This window comes from Prionailurus viverrinus, chromosome E2 (genome assembly GCF_022837055.1).
Source record: "Prionailurus viverrinus isolate Anna chromosome E2, UM_Priviv_1.0, whole genome shotgun sequence".
Lineage (NCBI taxonomy): Eukaryota > Metazoa > Chordata > Mammalia > Carnivora > Felidae > Prionailurus > Prionailurus viverrinus.
Genome location: NC_062575.1, coordinates 52,646,668 through 52,664,652, shown reverse-complemented (window position 1 = coordinate 52,664,652; position 17,985 = coordinate 52,646,668). Strand labels below are relative to the sequence as shown.

At 50.9% G+C, this 17,985-nt stretch overlaps 1 protein-coding gene across 8 annotated transcripts in view; it reads left to right on the top strand.

Moving 5' to 3' along the window:
* The first annotated feature begins 1,172 nt into the window (after positions 1-1,172).
* The window catches only part of ZC3H4 (zinc finger CCCH-type containing 4), a 44,292-nt gene continuing 27,479 nt past the window's right edge, over positions 1,173-17,985 (top strand). The window contains exons 1-2 of one of the 8 annotated variants that reach the window (XM_047834990.1): positions 1,173-1,240; positions 2,360-2,525. In XM_047834990.1, coding sequence (XP_047690946.1) covers positions 2,365-2,525 — 161 coding nt within the window. In that variant the 5' untranslated portion in view covers positions 1,173-1,240; positions 2,360-2,364. Of the gene's footprint in view, positions 1,241-1,816; positions 2,526-2,660; positions 2,785-3,231; positions 3,343-3,964; positions 4,027-15,138; positions 15,165-17,985 lie in introns of those variants that run through there. The other 7 variants (XM_047834991.1, XM_047834995.1, XM_047834994.1 and 4 more) reach the window with 7 other exon arrangements.

Genomic DNA, 17,985 nt, shown 5'->3' with positions numbered 1-17,985 from the left:
GCTCTACCAGTCCTGTGTTAAAGAAACCTCTCGGACAATTTTGTTAAAAGCACGTGCCAACATTTCATTGCAATGATGCATGCAAAGGAAAAAAAAAGTCTCTTGTAGGTGAATTAGAAATGTATTCTTGGTATGGACATTTTAGGGGAGAAGTGAATGGTTAAATAACCATCATGAAACTAGAGGCTAGATCCAGAAAGTAAATCAAACTAGATCCAGAACATAAGAAAGGAAAGACGGAAGATTAGGAGTCTTGATTGGCAGGCAGTAAGTAGTTCCTCAGAACAAATTTCATAACCATCAAAATTCACTCGAAATGGCTTAAATCTTTTTTTTTTTATCAAGAAAGCTAATTACTTCACTGAAGGACATTGTTATAAATTACTCACAAAAAGCTTATGTCCCAGACTAGTTTGCGGACATTTTTTTTCTTCTTTCATGGTAGGATTAATAGACCAAGAAGTAATTTGGCGCCTTTACCTCCAGATTTATCTTTCATGCTGCACGGGTTTTCTTTCTGTTCCCGGAACCTAAATGGTCCATACCTCGTATCAGGCTCTGAAATAAGCTTTTCCTTGGCTTGGAACTTACTCTTCTCCTTCCCATCTCAACTTAAACAACCCTGTCCTGGGCGCCCCCTTTAACACCTCATTTAATAGAGGCTCTCTTCTAACTTGCAGTTCCTTTCCCCTGGGGCATTATCGGTTTTTAAGCTCCAGGAAGCTAGAAACTGTTCCCATCGACCATCACAGAGTTTGACACTGTACAGGGAGCTCATAAAAGCACAGCACAAAGATCCTTGGATATAAACCGGCCTCAACGAATTTTTGCAGTAGGCAATGGAATGCCCACACGGACTAAAATTCTTGAGGCGCTCTCTACGGCTAATATTACGTTCCTGAGACAACTATTTAGACGCCAGGATTGTCTGTATCCATTAAATGAGAATAGTAGTTCCTCCCAGCGGAGTTTTGAGGATCAAAAGATTGTAGGTCGTTTGCACACCGCTTGAACCCGGTCAGTCGCTCCCACGTGTAACATTTATCTTGAGCCTTCCCGATAACCTACGCTACAAGCCCTTAAACTTCCCGGAGGCAGTACCAAGGCCCGCCCCTCTCGCACCGCCCCAGGGAGACGTCACTGACCGAGGTTTCTAATGACGTCAGCTCCGGACCTGTTCGGCTCCATCCTCCCCTTCTCCGGAAACCTACAACTCACGGCACCCGGCCTCCAGCTTTCGGTTATTTTTTTTTTTTTCTTTCCGTAGCTCGAATTCTTTCCCTCCCATTCTTCCACCTAAAACTTTAGTCTCTTCCCGCCTTCCCTCAAGCTGGTAATTTTCGGTTCTTCCCGCTTGCGCTCGGGTGAATTTCCCAGCCTTTTGCTCTGTTAATCGCCTCCCGAGCCCCGCCCTTCAGCCTTTCCCGTCTAAATTCCTCTTTCGGCTAGTTCCGCCTCCTGCCACCCGCCTCCGACACCGCCTTCGGCTCCTTCCGGATCGTCGCTGTTCCTTGCCTTCCCCGCCCCCCCCCCCCCCATCCCGTCCTGGTCCGTTTCGGCTATCTCCGGCTCCCGCGACTTTCCATCCATTCTTTAGCCACACCCCCATCACCAACCTCGGCTTTTTCCGTCTCTACCCGTCTCTCGCTCCTCTGCCTTCGGCTTTTTCCGCCTTGCCTCGACCTCACTCCCTCCCTTCGGCTCTTTCCGCTGGCTTTCGGGAGAAGGCCTGTGCCCCTCTCCTCCACGTGACGCGGCCTCCGCCTCCGCCTCCCAGTTCCCCCTCCCACCTCGCCCTTCCTCCCGCCTCAGCCTCTCGGCTCCTCCAGGCCGGGCCGCCATTTTGTGTGAATTTCTGACTGCGGCGGGGGCCGAGCAGCCGGGGCACCTAGGGCGGGCAGACAGACAAGACAGTCGGCCCGTCTCCGCGGCCCGTTTCCTCCCTCCCTAAAATCCTTTTTTTTAACCCCCCCTCGCTCGCTCTCCTCTTCTCCCCTCCCCCCTCGCTTGCTCCATCGCGCGCGGCCCGCGCTAATTACACCCAACCACCCACCAGTGTCCGTGTCTCCCGGGTCCCCCACCTCCGGGCCCGCGGGGGAGGTGTGTGTGGGGGCTCTCGCCCCGATGAGGGCCCCGCGCCCGTGAGCGAGTGACCCCGGGGGCGGGCTGCGGAGAAAGGCGGCGAGCGGCCCGCCGAGGCCTAGGCCGCGCGGCCTACGCGGAGGTCGGCGCAGAGGTGATTCCGAAACCGAAAAACTATATACCCATTCCTATCAGGAGCCCTCAGAGCTGAAGTGTGCCCCTCCCGCCACGCCCAAGCAGTCCTTTTTCGTGCATTAACATCCCCTCCCCCCCAAAGGAACTATGGAGGCCGCGCCCGGGACCCCCCCGCCGCCACCATCAGAGTCGCCGCAGCCGCCATCGCCGCCGCCGCCATCAACGCCTTCGCCTCCTCCGTGTTCCCCCGACGCCTGCCCGGCCACCCCGCACCTCCTCCACCACCGCCTCCCGCTCCCTGACGACAGGTCAGGCCCCCGGCCCGGCCGGGGCAGCGTCCCCGGGGGGAGGAAGAGGAGGAGGAGGAAGGGGGGCGGCCGCCATGTTGGGCCGGGCCGCGGAGGAGGAGGAGGAGGAGGAAGGGCGGGGTCGGTGGGTGTCTCTCGCTCGCTCGCTCTTTCTCGCTTGCTTTCTCTCCTGGCCTCATGCGTTTCCCCCCCCTCGCGGCGCTCGCCCGCTCTCCCTCGCTCTCGCTCTGTCTTTTTTGGGCGCCATGCTGAGGGGAAGGTGAGGAGGCGCCCCCCGGACCCCCGCGCCCGCCCGCCCGCCCTGGGGAGGGGGCGCTGGGGGGGGGGCTGCGGAGGCCCACGGGGGTCCTGGCTGCCCCAGCGCCCGGAGCTGGCAGCCATGGGCCCGCCTGCCCGTCGTCTGGCTTCGGGGAAGGGGATGGGGGAGGGGCTCCCGGACCCTTTTTGGGGGGGGGGGGGGATCTCGAGTAGTAACCCCGCTCTTAGGCATTTGGGAGTTGGGGGTTTCCAGCCCCTGGCAGTATCCTTTCTCCTGGGGGAGGTGTGCCCTGCCCTACTTGGAGAGGTACCCTAGTTCAGGCAGAAAGTGGGGGTTCGTTCAGTTCTAGCTCCATCCTTTTAGTGGGGGGGGGTCCTTTGGGTGGGGGCTCTCGCACTTTTTTTGGCGGGAGGGATTTCCTAGCTATTACCTAGAGGGCAAATTTGGTTGGGGGGGGGGATCTCTAGTTCCTTCGATGGAAGCCCCTTTCTCTTTTGCGGGGAGAAGCCCCCTCCCCGTGTTTTTCCTTGAAGGCAGGGGTCCTCTCGTTTTTCGTAGGTAGGTGATGCGTTTTTGGCGAGGGGGGTGGGGGGGGGTGAGGTTTGCTTTCCCTGCCTTGGAGGGGAGAGGAAGTTGGTCTCTTCTTTCTCATGGGGTTCCCTCCTCTTTCGGGCTAAAATGGGGCGCCATCCCTTCCGGGGGAGATAACGATTTTTTTTTTTTAATTTTGTGCTTTTGCAGGGGGTGAAAGGGAGTGCCCCCCTTCCCCTTTTATTAAGTGCGAAATGGGTTTGCCCCACGCCCTTCTCTGGAGGGTGATAAAGGGGCCAGCCTGGCGCGTTTTAGAGCGAGGTTGGGGCCCCCGTTTCCCCTGCTCCAGCAGAGGGTTGGGGTGCAGGGTTTGCCCTCCCTTTCCTGGCGGGGCAGGGGAAGAGGTGTCTAGAGAGTGGATTGGGAAATGGAAGGAGGTTTTCAAGCGGCAGGAAAGGCAGGCTGAGAAGGAGTGGGGGCGGGGAGGGGAAAAGATCGAGCTGGACAGATGGCTGCCCCATAGCAGCCCGGGCTGGGGAGTCGCGGGAGGACCCTCCCCTAGATTGGGGTCTTAGCGAGGGCTTCCTTGCCAGGCACCTCGGCCCCTTCTCCCCACTGCCACCTCCCCTTTTCCCTTTCTCCTTCACAGACCATACTTTGCCTTTTAAAAGAAATGCCACCCACATTCAGAGACACAAGTGCAGCAGTTTGGTGAGCTTTTACAAAAAAAATTTTTTTTGGTTTTTTTTTTTTTGTTTTGTTTTGTTTTGTTTTTGTTTTCTGTTTTGTTCTAATTAAATGTATCGTCCTGGGAATCGCAGCCCATCGCAGCCTGACTCCAGTTCAAGGAAATAAACAGATTAGCAAAGGTCTGTGCGCTAAGCCCACGTTGGGCTTCCGGGCCCCCTCTTGGGGGCAGGTGCATTACTCAAAGGTGCTTACACGCTTTATTCGACCTCTAAGGAGTTCTCTTATGTCAGAAGTGTATGTCTTACAATGGGTTGGGATGGTAAGTAGCCTCTTTTATTGAGTAATTCAATTATCTCCCTCTTTTTGTCCCTTTCCTGCCTGCCTTCCTCCTGCCTTTAGACCAAAGTGATGCTTGAGTGAATTGGTATGTTCGAATCAGGATTCTAACCCAGTTTTGAGCCCTTTTAGACTTGCACATCCTTTCGATCTTTAATTTTTTTTTAATTTGTCGTACACAGTTTTGTCAAAAAAAAAAAAAAAAGAGCGTTACTGTAACATGACAAAAACTTATGTAAAAGGCCCATATGTTTTCAAGCCCTTGGTATCCCTCTGTCCCTATCAGTCCATTGCTTTGTCTCCAGCCTTCGTCTTTGAAGAAAGTGGACACTTCAGAGGTCCATTTCTAGGAGACGAGGTTAAAACTGAATTTGGTTTATGATCCCTGTATTTGAGTTAATGTGCTCCCTCCCTCCCCCCGCCCCTCCCCCCTCCCCAAAAGATTGTGGTTCAAGTAGATCCAATTTTCTCATTTTACTCCAATGTCTCTTATGGTGATGGACGTTTAAATTAAGCAAGTCATTTGTAAAGTACTGTTTAAGCACCAAATCTGTAAAGTGTCAACCCCCAGTCTCCTCTCCCCGTCTCCACTGTTGTTCCCTTTGTTCGAAAGCACATGCCTGACGGTGAAAAGTTGATGCAAACGTGTTACATGCCCAGTCATGGTGGAGAGAACACTTCCTCCGGCCCCCAGTCCTCCCTCTCCTACACATACAAGGAAAAAAACGGCAACAGAAATGACTTGCAGAACCAAACACTTGTACTTCCGATGTGTTTTACAAGCATAAGTTCCGTTAAAAGACAAAACACGTTGAAGTTCCATTTTCCCTCTTGGCCCCAGTTTTGGTCCCTGATGTACTTTGGTCGAGAAAACTTTTTAACACACGGCCCTTTTCCCCTCTGAAAGATCCTGTTTACCTTTTTTTTTTTTTTTTTTCCCATTCTTAGGGGGGAAAAAAAGTTCACTTACGTTGGGATAAGGAAATGTTAACTGCAGTTCAGTGGGCCATTTGTCTTAGTCTTCCTCTCGAAATACTCACAACGTAACTGCTGTGAAGTGGGGATGTTAGGTATGTAAAATCAGTTGTGGGAGGAAGAAGTGTCCACGCTGTACAGTGTCCTGCAAAAAAAAAAAAAAAAAAAAAAAGTCTCAAGCACGAACTGAACACACTCTCTCCAGTGCGCAGGGTCAGCCGAAAATGAACTGCCTTTATTTGAAGTTTTCCATCCTTGGTGAAATTCCTTCTCCAGGAGCCAGATTCAGCAACTGGCTGCTCACAGACGAACTTTCCAAGTTTCGAGGGCAACTGAGTTGTAGAGGGATGCTTGTTTAACTTGACTTGAAATGTTAAGGAAATGGGATTTCTTTTGTAAGTGAACATTGTAGCAATCATTCAATGAATTCAAAAGTATCTCCCCAAACACTTAAAAAGGACTCAGGCGTACCAACACAAGGGTTTGGTTTTGGTTTTTTTGGTTTTTTTCCCCCGTTCTTGAAGGAATCATCCATGAAAACCAAGAAGCCCCAGTAATTATGTCAAACTGTATTTCCATAGTCTTTGTTTTTGAAATGTCACAGTACTGCCTTTTTTTTTTTTAACCCCCCCAAACTGATGTACCAATACTAGTTAAAATTCAAATTAATGGATGTTGCAAAAAAAGAAAAAGGGTGTCACTCAGAATCCCTGATTTAACAGCAACTCTTAGACGCTTGCAATCTTTAAAATTGTTATATTCTCTGGGGAGAGGTTTAATCTGAAATCAAATACGAATCTCCCAGTAGAAGTACAACCAGTTGTAGCCATGAAAATACGGGTATTCCGCTCATGAAACCCCTTTATTTTTTATTCTTAAATGTGTTCTTCAGAAGAAAAAGATGATTCCCCAAAAGGGCTTTTCTCATTCACGGTCTGTCCTGTCTCCCAGATAGGGTTTCGATTTGCTCAAGTTTTTGAGTTGTTGACAAGCCAGGATTTGTCAGTACAGCAAAGACACTCCTATGGCTTTTGCTTAGCCAGGAAGGCTCATCCTAAGTGGAAAACTGCTTTGCGCCTGTGGAACTGAAGGCTTTCCCAGCTGTTGACTCCCTGGCAAGCTAGAGATGAATGGTCGACTCCGAGTTTGTTTCCATCCAGTTGAATGTAGACCGTTTCATATCAAGCCGGTTTAGTAATTTGTCCTTTATTATTTATTTATTTATTTTAACGTTCTGTTTATTTTTGAGAGAGAGAGTGTGCGAGCAGGGCAGGTACAGAGAGAGTGGAGGACAGAGGATCCGAAGCAGGCTCTGTGCTGACGGCAGAGAGCCCGATACGGGCTCCAACCCGTGAGCCATGAGATCATGACCTGAGCCAGAGTCAGATGCTCAACGGACTGAGCCACCCAGGTGCCCTGTAATTTATCCATTAATAATTCCTCCACCTCCGCTCTTTTCAATCTTTTCCCTTCCCTGATAGGGGAGGAATGGATGTCTCCCTGTCGCCTTACCCATTGTTCCCTTCCGTTCACGTCGTCGTGGCTATTGAGGCCCGAGGACCATCTCGTAGAAGCCAGATCCAGTTACAGCAAATACCTGGATGGTGAAAGTCGCTAATTATTCCCAAGCCTCCGGGGATAGCTTTAGGTGAAACCATATTCCGGAGAACCCAGTTTTGGTCCCTGTGGACAGAATGTGCTAGACCCAGAGTGACTGGTTCTGACCCAGGGTGGGAAGTTGAGTGACAATAATTCGGAGCAAATAGTAAGTGAAATGGCTGAGTTTCTGAGCAGGCAAGGTGCTTGCCTTTACCTTGGCAACATAGCCCCTAACACAATAGGAGAAAAGAGGCCGGTCTCTGAGGTTCCTGGTAGTTGGTATTTAATAGGTCGATTCAGGCATCTGTGTAAGCGCAGTCGGCTCATCGGAGGCAGGAATCAGAATAAATGATTCGAGGCCGGTTTCATAATTAACACCTAGTGGAGAGAGAGGAGCAAGCTGCTTGTTCGGGTGGCTTATGATGTGCTTTCGGTTAAGGTAAAACTGGGGCTGTATGTTTGGAGCCAGGTTTCATTCATGGATTTGGCTCTCCAAATTTATCGGCCTCGTCTTTGCCGCGGAACCGTTCTAGTTTTGATAGTTAATGAAGATGGCAGCCTGGAAAGGCTGCACAGGGTTTTTTTCTTTTTCTTTTTTTTTTTTTGGCTTTGTAACGAAAGGAGATTACACGGGCAGTTTTACAATTTCTGACTTGATCAGTTGATGGCAGTTGGAAGACGTGGCCCCCTCGGTTGGTGTGGACTTAGTTGCATCCCACAATCATCATTCCGATAGAATGCTTTTTTGTTCCCATACTGGATATCTACCGGGAGCATAGTTTGCTTCTCTTGGCCAAATGGCTCAGGATAGAGAATCTCTCTCGTATTTTTTTTTTTTTTTCCCCTCCTTGTGTATTTTTTTTTTTTTTTCTTGGTGAATTTGTATCTCTGTGAATTGGTGACTCAGCTCCCTGTGTGTAAGGCAAGTGTTGACATCTTTTGAACGTTGGAGGTGGCTACGGGATAGGAAGGAACAGTGTGGGCTCTGGAAGCAGATAAGATTGTGTCCAGGCCTGGCCATCCCTGAAGTGGGCACTGAGGCTCATGCTCTTTTCTCAGGGTCATTGCGGTCAGGTGGGCATGTAACCGGACACCCACACGATGCCTAGCATTTGGCAAATCTTGGTTTCTCTATCTTCTTGCTGTCTCTACTGCAGAAAAATTCTAGATCGAATGTATAGCCTGGTCTGTAAGCAGAAGAGAGAACATCCGTGGTTTTTTTTTGTTTCTTTTAAATATTTTTATTTTTGAAGGAGAGAGAGAGACAGAGAGAGAGCATGAGCGGGGGAGGAACAGAGAGAGGGGGAGAACACAGAATCCGAAGCAGGCTCCAGGCTCTAAGCTGTCAGCACAGAGCCCGATGCGAGGCTCGAACTCCCAAACTGTGAGATCATGACCCGAGCTGGAGTCAGATGCTTAACCGACTGAGCCACCCAGGCGCCCCAGAGCAACTGTGTTTTTGAGGCAAGTCCGTTTCTCTTCACCCCTTAGGTTCCTGGCCAGCTTATTTAATTTTGAGCAGCAGATTGGGGTTGAAACTAAGTGGAAGCCATCTTAAGGCCTTTCTGGCTTGCTCAAGGTCCTTGTTATAGATGCTGGGACGGTCTCGGCGGCTTGAGCTTATGCTGACGTCCTGCCTGCGTTCATCTTTGGCGATTAGGGTTTGAGCCTTCCTGCCACCTCAGTGGGCCTCCCGAGAACTGAGAAAGTGGGGCCAGAGCACCCCAGCCCGCTGCTGACTGGTCTCGTCACCTCAAGCAAGTCCTTTACCCCCTCTAGAATCTCTGACAGACGAGCAAGGCCCGTCCCAGCTCCCAAGATTCTCCTCGCCCCTTGGGAGTTTGGCTGAGTCAGTAAAGGTTTTTGTTCATTCAGCAGTCAGGCCCGTACCGTGCTTTGCTTGGAGCAGAAAAGTTTTCAGGGTGTGCAAGGAGCTCTTCTCTCTGGAGGACTTTATTTAGATTTGAACTAAGCTTGTTCCTACCTTTGCCCGACCTCAAATTTCCTTCCCATGTCTGACACCTGCAGCTTCCGGCCACCATAGGGGTTGCTGCTGCTGTGGCAGCTCTGGAGACCCAACTGCAAAGGGGGTGCCTTAAAAATGAATTGCGAGGTTAGGCTGAGTGGTTACATCCCAGGTGGATCTGTCAGTCAGCTGAGCACCTGGTTCCTTTGTCCCTGTTGTCCCTGTCCGATGGTCCCCAGAAACCATAAACTCCTAGAAGTTTAAAGCTTAGTACCGCGTGGATTCCGTTTGTTCCCTTTAAACCTGTCTTGATCCTCTTCTGGTACAGGGATGGTGGGGAGTGGTGGACCGCGTGGACGTGGGGGTCAGGCCGACTGTATGTGACCTGTGAGTCACTGACTGCTGGTCTCCCCAAAGGTGTGACAGTGCCTCGTGTGAAGGTCAAAGATTACCTCCCTGGGACCTGCTGAGTGCTTCCCATGTGCTAGCTCGCCCCAGGCCTGCGTTGAGAATTTGAAACAAATGAAGTCACTTGTCCAAGGTCACAGAGCTGGGTGTGGAGGCAGAGGTAGAACCCCGGGCCCGTACCTGTATGCTGTCGTGGGGCCGATACGATGTTTTCAAACTGCAGTGTGCAGCCATTAGCAGGATATGAAGTCCCATTTATTGATTTGTCTCCTGCATTTGAAAAACAAAGGAATGAAAGAGGGTAGAAAAAGCAGAGTACAGTAGAGTTTAAGAGCCACTTTGTAAAACTTCAGAGAAACACATAAAGGAGATGTGGGTCAAGGTCAAAGCTGAAAAGCTACTGCTGGGAGGACGGGTGGACAGTCTGTGGCTCTACAAGATCCAAGCCTGCCCGCTTGGCTTTTTTTTTTCTCCCCCCTAAGTAAAGTTTTATTGGAACGTAGCCACGCCCATTAACTTACAAGGTCAGTGCTGCTTTTGCACTAAACCTCAGAGTTGCCATAAAGGTACAGAGAACTGTACGGCCTGCAAAGCCTACGGTATTTATTCTTGGGCCCTTTAGAAAAATTTTTTTTTTTTATTTAGGTCATCTCTACCTCGAACGTGGGGCTTGAACTCAGTGGCCCCAAGATCAAGAGTTGTATGCTCTTCTGGCCGAGCCAGCCAGGCACCCCCACATTTGGGGCCCTTAAAGAAGAAGGTGGCTGGTCCCTACCTGCACAGGAGCCATTGCTATCTTTGTTGTGGCAGAGGTGGTGGGAGAGAATGGAAGGGAAGTACAGGTATTCCCTTAAAAGTTGGCCCCAAAGACGCCTGGCTGGCTGTCAGAGCGTGCAACTCTTGATCTCAGGGTGATGAATTCCATCCCTACTTTGAGTGTAGAGAATACTTTTAAAAAAAGGGGGGGGGGGGGTGGCGCCTGGGTGGCTCAGTCGGTTGAGCGTCCGACTTCGACTCAGGTCACGATCTCGCGGTCCGGGAGTTCGAGCCCCGCGTCGGGGCTCTGGGCTGATGGCTCGGAGCCTGGAGCCTGCTTCCGATTCTGGGTCTCCCTCTCTCTCTGCCCCTCCCCCGTTCATGCTTGTCTCTCTCTGTCTCAAAAATAAATGTTAAAAAAAAAAAATTAAGAAAAAAAAGTTGGCCTCAGAGAGTGGGGACCCTCCGTGACCTGGTGCAGCTCCGTCAGCCCGTTGTTTCACTCCTTCCAGTGCATGTAGAGGCCCAAGCTTGGGCTTTTGAACCTTTAAGTCAAAGAGATTTTCATTCATCGGAAGTAACGGGAGACTTCTTGAAGCCAGCGGGGAAGTGGATTGCAGCTAACACGTCCCTGTTAGGGCCCAACCCAAGGGAGCTGGGCCCAGACAGGAGTGTCACTTGGCTAAATGTCCGTTGCAGGTGGCTTGGGTTATTGCCCTCCTCATTTTCCTAACAGACACCAGGGCTTAGGTTTCCTTGGGATTTCAGGCCCTGCCATTGCATGGAAAGCCAGAGCAGTCCCGGGAACCATAGCTTCTTGCCAAGGGAGGTGGGCCGCAGCCCTGGGGGGTGCTGACTGGTGGCCCCTTTCACGTCAGTTGATGCATCACGTACGGGTTTTTGTCACTCTCTGGCCTATCAGGAAGCCCTTGGTAGACACTCGGTGAATGAGTTTTTGATTAAAGACAACCCCTCGATGACCTCATTGGAGTTTTAGGTAACCCACGTTATTGCCTGTGAAAATAGTCCCGTGTCTGTGTTGACGAAACTGAGCAAGAGGGTATGGAGAGCTGAGGCCAATGCTGGGTTTGTGCAGAACATGTCACAAGTGCTGCCCCCAGTCTGAACCTGGCCCTGTGCTGGACCCTTGGAAACTCAGGTGACCGCCAGCCTCTTCTCTGTCCTCCAGGAGCCCACAGTTGAAGTTAGCAAAGAGTTGAATACAGATAATTGCAGTTCTGGTTTTTTTTCTTCTTTTTTTTAAGTTTATTTATTTATTTTGAGAGAGATTCTCAAGCAGGCACAGAGCCCCATGTGGGGCTCAGACTCACAAACCATGAGATCATGACTCGGGCCGAAACCAAAAGTCAGACGCTTGCCTGACTGCGCCACCCAGGCACCCCCAGATAATGGCAGTTCTTAAGGAAATTCTTTGGTGGTGTATGAGCAAGAAATCCTAGTAATCCTAGGCTAGGTTTTCTTTTAAGACGAAAATGTTAATATATTCTTTGTCTTAGTTGAATGTATGTTGAATGGAACCAAACCTATTTCCTCTGAAAAGATTCCAGACGAGCAAGAGGCTTGGTTCACAAGTTAAGTGATTTGATTTTCCTTTCTGGAATAATAGAAATTGGTCCTCCTTGGATGAGAACCAGCATCCTTCCAGCTGTCTGAAGCCTTGGTTGGCATGAGAAGGTGGTTAAGAAACTCTGTTGCTGAGAAACAGACTTCAGAGGTTCATCTGACAGGAGGAACTGGGATCAGATGGATGCCTTTACCAAGAACAGGAGCTGTGAGGTGCCCGGTGGCTCAGTCGGCTAAGCATCTAGCTCTCGATTTCGGCTCAGGTTGCGATGTAGAGGTTCGTGGGTTCGAGCCTGGGCTGTGCACTGACAGCATGGAACCTGCTTGGGGGTGTCTGTCTGTCTCTCCTCCTTCCCTCCACACCCCCCCCCCCCCAACTCTCGAGTGCTGGCTTTCTCGCTCTCTAAATAAATAAATAAACATTAAAAAAAAACCAGGAGCAGCGTTCAGAGTGAGTGGGAGTGAAAAAGTAGCTGTTCAGGCGAAGGAAATGACACCGGACTCCGTGAGACTCTAGTAAGTAGGCCAGGTTTTTTCTCGATCAGCTTGTTTGAAGCTCTGCAGAAACGCTCTGCCTGAGGGGTTTGTGTGCTGGGACAAACCCTGGCGTGGATGCCGCACACCCCGGGATGAAGTGTTCCTGCTGGTGTTGCACGGCTTTGGAATTTCCTTCCCTTGGAATGATTCCCGTTGCTCTCTGTCCATCTGGGGAGAAGACCCTTTCCTTGGGGTTTTTCCAGGATTCTTTGGGCCTTTCTGTGCAAAAGTCTTTGGTGAGATTTTTGAACGTCTCATTTCCCTTTATTTGATCTTGGAAGGACTGTATTTGCCTCGTGTCTTTGCTTAAGGATAGTTTTTCCTGCTAGGCATTTGTTCTGGGCCAGGGTAGTGCTAAGCACGTGATTGACCATGGTCTCAGGAAATTGTTCCCAAGAGGATTCGGTCCTTCTCACAGGTTCTGTTTCTGTCTTCACCTCACAGTTGAAACCCGGACACAGACCTCGCCCAATGTCTTAATACCTCGCTTTGGTGTTTCTTGGAATGCTGTTGCCTTTGGTCGGTTTTCTGTACATCTGTCTTCTTTTTGCCAGCGCCGTCATAAATTTCGGGGAGGGGTTTTGGCGGTTGGCCTGTTGAGTTAATTATTCTCTTCCAGATGATTTCTAATTCTCCAGGGTCGAGGTTGAGAGTTGGGCCTGGAGTCAGAGAATCCAGGACTTGTTCCAGTTTTGCTCTGTGCTGTGACCTTGTAGGCGAGTATCTTCTCCTCCCTGAGCCTCTGTGAAATGGGGGTACCGGTGACTCACGACCAGCGTGGGTCTGCTACCGCGTTTCAGTGAGGGATGAGTGGATGTGAACTCAGCAGTCTGGTGCCTGGCATGGAAGTCGGCTGCTACAGGATGTTTGTAACGAATACTTCTCACTGCTTTCGGTGTATAAGACGCTGAGGTATTCTGGCAGGTTTTGTCGTTGAGGAAATCAGGGCCGAGAGGTAAGGCCCTCATGGGGGTGATGGAGCCCCCCCCCCCAACCCCAGACTCCAGCTCTCTGCCTTCCTTGATAACCTCGCCTCAACTTGTTGAGGCGGTCCCCACTCAGGGCATCTTTTTTTCTTTAACTTATGGAAATTTTCTAGCATTTTCGTTAGAAGAGAAAAGCCATCATCTACACATCACCTGGTTTCACAGTTATCTACATTTTGCCAATTTTGGTTCATCTCACTACATCCCCCATCTGCCTTGTGTATTTTTTTAATGTTTGTTTATTTTTCAGAGAGAGAGAGAGAGAGAGAGCGCGCGCGCACGTGTGCGTGCAGGTGGGGGAGGGGCAGAGAGAGAGGGAGACACAGAATCCAAAGCAGACTCTGGGCTCTGAGCTGTCAGCACAGATCCTGACGTGGGGCTTGAACCCATGAACCACAAGATATGACCTGAGCTGAAGTCAGATGCGTAACTGACTGAGCCACCCAGGCGCCCCTGCCTTTTTTTAAAGCAGATCTCAGACTTCACGTCATTTGACCTGCAGATTCTTTTTTTTTTTTTTTTTAATTTTTTTTTAACGTTTATTTATTTTTGAGACAGAGAGAGAGAGAGACACAGCATGAACGGGGGAGGGGCAGAGAGAGAGGGAGACACAGAATCGGAAGCAAGCTCCAGGCTCTGAGCCATCAGCCCAGAGCCCGACGCGGGGCTCGAACTCGCGGACCGCGAGATCGTGACCTGAGCTGAAGTCGGACGCTTAACCGACTGAGCCACCCAGGCGCCCCTGACCTGCAGATTCTTTAGTGCATATCTGTAACTTGGAGATTTTTAAAAATTATTATATTTATTTACTTATTTATTTTATTTTATTTTATTTTATTTTATTTATTTATTTTTTTATTTATTTTATTTTATTTATTTTTTTTTTTAATTTTTTTTTCAACGTTTATTTATTTTTGGGACAGAGAGATAGAGCATGAACGGGGGAGGGGCAGAGAGAGAGGGAGACACAGAATCGGAAGCAGGCTCCAGGCTCCGAGCCATCAGCCCAGAGCCTGATGCGGGGCTCGAACTCCCGGACCGCGAGATCGTGACCTGGCTGAAGTCGGACGCTCAACCGACTGCGCCACCCAGGCGCCCCTTTTTATTTATTTTAAAGTAGGCTTCACGCTCAGTGCGGAGCGCAACACAGGGCTTGAACTCAAGACCCTGAAATCAAGGCCTGAGCTGAGTCCGGTGCTTAGCTGACTGAGCCACCGAGGTGCCCCAACGATTTTTTTTTTTTTTAAAACGTAACCGCAAAGCTATAATCCTATGTAACAAAATTGACAGTGACTACTTAATATTTCAAATACCCGTTCCAAGTGCAGATTTCTCCATTGGCATTGGAGAAAATGACTTCTGGCTGTAGGTGCGTTCCCATCCGGGTCTCAGCACCAGACCGGCTCTTCTGCTCACGTTGAAGTGAGGGGTTGGGGGTGCTGGCGATCGGGCTTCTCGTGTCCCATGGTTGGTTTGCGCTTGGCTGCTCGGGTGGGGTGTTGTCTGTTACGTGGGCACGTTACCATGGAGGTGGCGCGATGTCACAGTCTGTTGTGACACCACGTGAGAATGTTGAGGGGAAGGGAGACACAGAGCCCATTTGCTCTTGAGTTCTGGTCGATAAACCTAGGTAGTAAGGACACTGAAAACCATGTGCGAGGCCCAGAGGTTTATTTCAAGAATTTCCTGCCTCTGAAAATCCCTCAGTGAGGTGCCCCCCACCCCCCGAGGCTCCTTCAACCTCGTCGGAAAGCGAGGGAAAGCCTCTGTGCCTTCGCTCCCAGTAAACAACTGTCCCACACGGTCGGATTTGGGGACTTCGGCAGTTAGGCCTGTCGTTAACCGTTTGAAGAGGCAGAGCCTCCCCATAATTTTTGTAGTTTTGTCCCTAGTTAATGGGTCATTCTGAGCCTACCCAGGCAATTTGTTGAGCGTTTGGGCAGTTAATGGTCATAACCCTGACCTTCACATTAACCTAGCCGCCTCTTGTCAAGGGCTCTCATGATCTTCAGGTAACAGCCACTGCTCCCATGAGTGTCCATCTTTTGTTTTTTTTTGCCCCCACCCCCTTCTCTTTTTTTGCAAACCAGATCGATCCACAAACCCGGGCCCCTTTCAGTTTCCTTCCAGCTCTCTCGTCTAGAGAATTTCCATGTCGGGAAGCTTTGTTTTTTTAAGGGGCCTTTGTCCCTTCTTCCTGGGGCTCAGCTCTCCCTGTGCCTTTCCCTCCTGGTCACCCACTCGGTTACTTCCTCTTACCAGCTAGATTAGAGCAGAGGAAGGGGACGTGTTGATTTGTCTGTTTTGTCAGGGTCTGTCGGGAGAGGACGGCGCGTACTCAGTCCGGCCAAGTGTAGCAGGAACTTGTTGGCCAGCAGTCAGCAGCGACCCCCAAGGGGGGTTGGCTGAAGCTTCTCCGTACAGAAAGTGCTTCCTGATGAGCACCCCAGCCAGTTTAGGGTTATCCTTAAATCTGGTAGCTGCTTTTTGTCTGGTACTTTGTGCCTTTCTCACGTCAAGGGCTTTATCCGTGTTAATCTCATTTAACCTTAACAACCCTGGTAGGTACTACAGTCACCCCATTCCACAGGTGAGAAAACCAAGGCGCTAAGTTATGCGTACCAAGAGCGTAAGAAGCGGAGCTAGTGGTTGGTCACTTGGCCTGCAGAAAGCGGCCCCGTGCCCCACCCCGCCAGCCTGCTTTGAAGCCATGAGATTTCTTGACTGCGTGCTGTTTTTGCCAAGCCCGTGGTGTGTGTTGAGTTCAGCACGCTCCTGTGCCCTGTGGAGTGGCCAAATAGGCATTCCTTAGAATGGGCACCCAGATCTAGTCTTTGACCCGAGAGGGAGGAGCTGGCTGTCACCAGCTCTGTGAGTGGGAATTTAAATGCCCTGGAAGCTTAGTGCCGGAGGCACGAGACAGATCTGACCCTCGGCAAGCCGGTGGCTTCTTCCCGTTCCCTCTTGGACACCCGTTCCAAGTCAGTCCCCCAGCTTGGTCGGTTGCCTGTCCCCGATGGCCCCGGCGGGCCGACCCTGGCGCGGCCATCCTGGGACATTGCCAGTCCGGGCTCTGGGAATAAGGTCGTCCCTGCTCAGGCTGACGCCTCAGGCTTTCTCCTGCTTACTGGTCTCAAGAGGGCTTGGCAGGTCTAGATTGAAATGATTAGCGCAGTGGGGCTTCCCCCACTTTTCTTGAGGGATTATGTCACAGTCTATTAGGCAAGCTCCCTCGGTATTTAATCCCACTCTGACATGGGCTTTGCTGGCAGTCTGTGAGGTGGCACCACTGAAGCCTGGCTGCTGTTCCTGGAGCCTGCTTTTGTGCCGGCGTGTCAGTGGTCCCCGGGGATTTCTGCCCCTGTCCCGGCTGGTTCGGTTTTCTTGGTTTTTGTTCTTTCCCCTTATAAGGAAGACAGACCCCGTGTTCGTACAGAAGTTAAGCTGGGAATTTCCTGTGTTATCAGAGGGCACCCCCTCAGGTGACCAGAGGTTAGCCCAGGGCTCCGAGAAGTTTGAGAGCACAGCATGGCCAGATGGCACTGAGGACGCACAGTGGGCACTGGAGGGTCACCGGCCTGGTGTCCCTTGCAGTCTCCCATTTTCCCTTCGTAAGTCGCCAGCAGGTTTTTTGTTTCTGTTTTTTAAATACTGTTTGTCAGTTTTCCCCAAGTCCGTGTAAAGAAACAAAGTTCTAAGTATTCGTGACCCATTTAGTAAAAAGTTGCGGGGTAGATTCTCACTGAGCCCAGATATCCCGGCGGTGTTCGTACAGGTAACGCAGAGCCCCTCTTTGGCTGAAAGTCTTTGGAGGGTGGATTTGAACACTGTGCTTCCTTGCTTTGGGAAGTCCTTCGGCATGAAAGGGCTTTCTTCGGAATCATTCTTTTTTTTTTTTTTTTTTTTTTCTTTTTTAAGTTTATTTATTTTGAGAGAGTATGTGTACGAGTGGGGGAAGAGCAGAGAGAGGGAGAGAGAGAATCCCAAGCAGTCTCTGTGCTGTCAGCACAGAGCCCGATGCCGGGCTTGAACTCCCAAACCATGAGATGAAGTTGGACACTTAACCGAAGGAGCCACCCAAGTGCCCCCTAGGAATCTTTCTTGCTGGCGGTGAGGACTTTGGAGTCGCTCGGGTGGTCTTTGTAGCCAGCCCCCAGGTGTCAGGTGTAGACCCGGCCCACGTATTCAGGCAAGCTGCCTTGTGGGTGCGGGACAGGGATGGAGCCTGACCCTGACCCTGGGCAAGACCTTGGCCTGCCCTGTCATGCTGTGGGCGGAGGTAAGGGAGTGTCTGCAATGTCTGCCCTTGACAAGTCCCATCACCTGTCCTCCCTTTGCGGTCCACCTGCCTGAGAGGAGAGCGTTCAAAGCGTCTTGCCATCCCTTCCGCTCTGATAGGCTTCTTCTGGCTCCATGAGGGTCTTTTGCTCTGGGAGCCTTATTTTCTTTCATCAGAGCTTCTGGGAGCCCGGGCCCTTCTTGTCTCCCTGTGTCCCCTCCGTCCCCACCTGCCCGGAGATTCTGGCCGCTTTTCCAACATGTCCCTCCGAGCTGTTTCCTTTCCAGACTGTTGGTTAAGAGCGATGCGCTTTTTAGCTTTTCTTCATGGAGCACGGGCCTCCATCCCCGCCATCCTCGGTCTGTCTCTGGGCCTTCCTCAGCTCCATTTTGTCTGTCTGTCTCCCTGTGTTTCTCCTGAGGTGTGGCAAGCTGGTCTGCCCACGGTGTTCCCAGCAGGGAGGGACGTGCCTCCTGTTTGCTGCGGGAACCACACCCTGGCGTCCGCCGTGGTTCCAGGCAGCAGGGAGCCTGCCCTGCTCCCTCCGTCTGGAG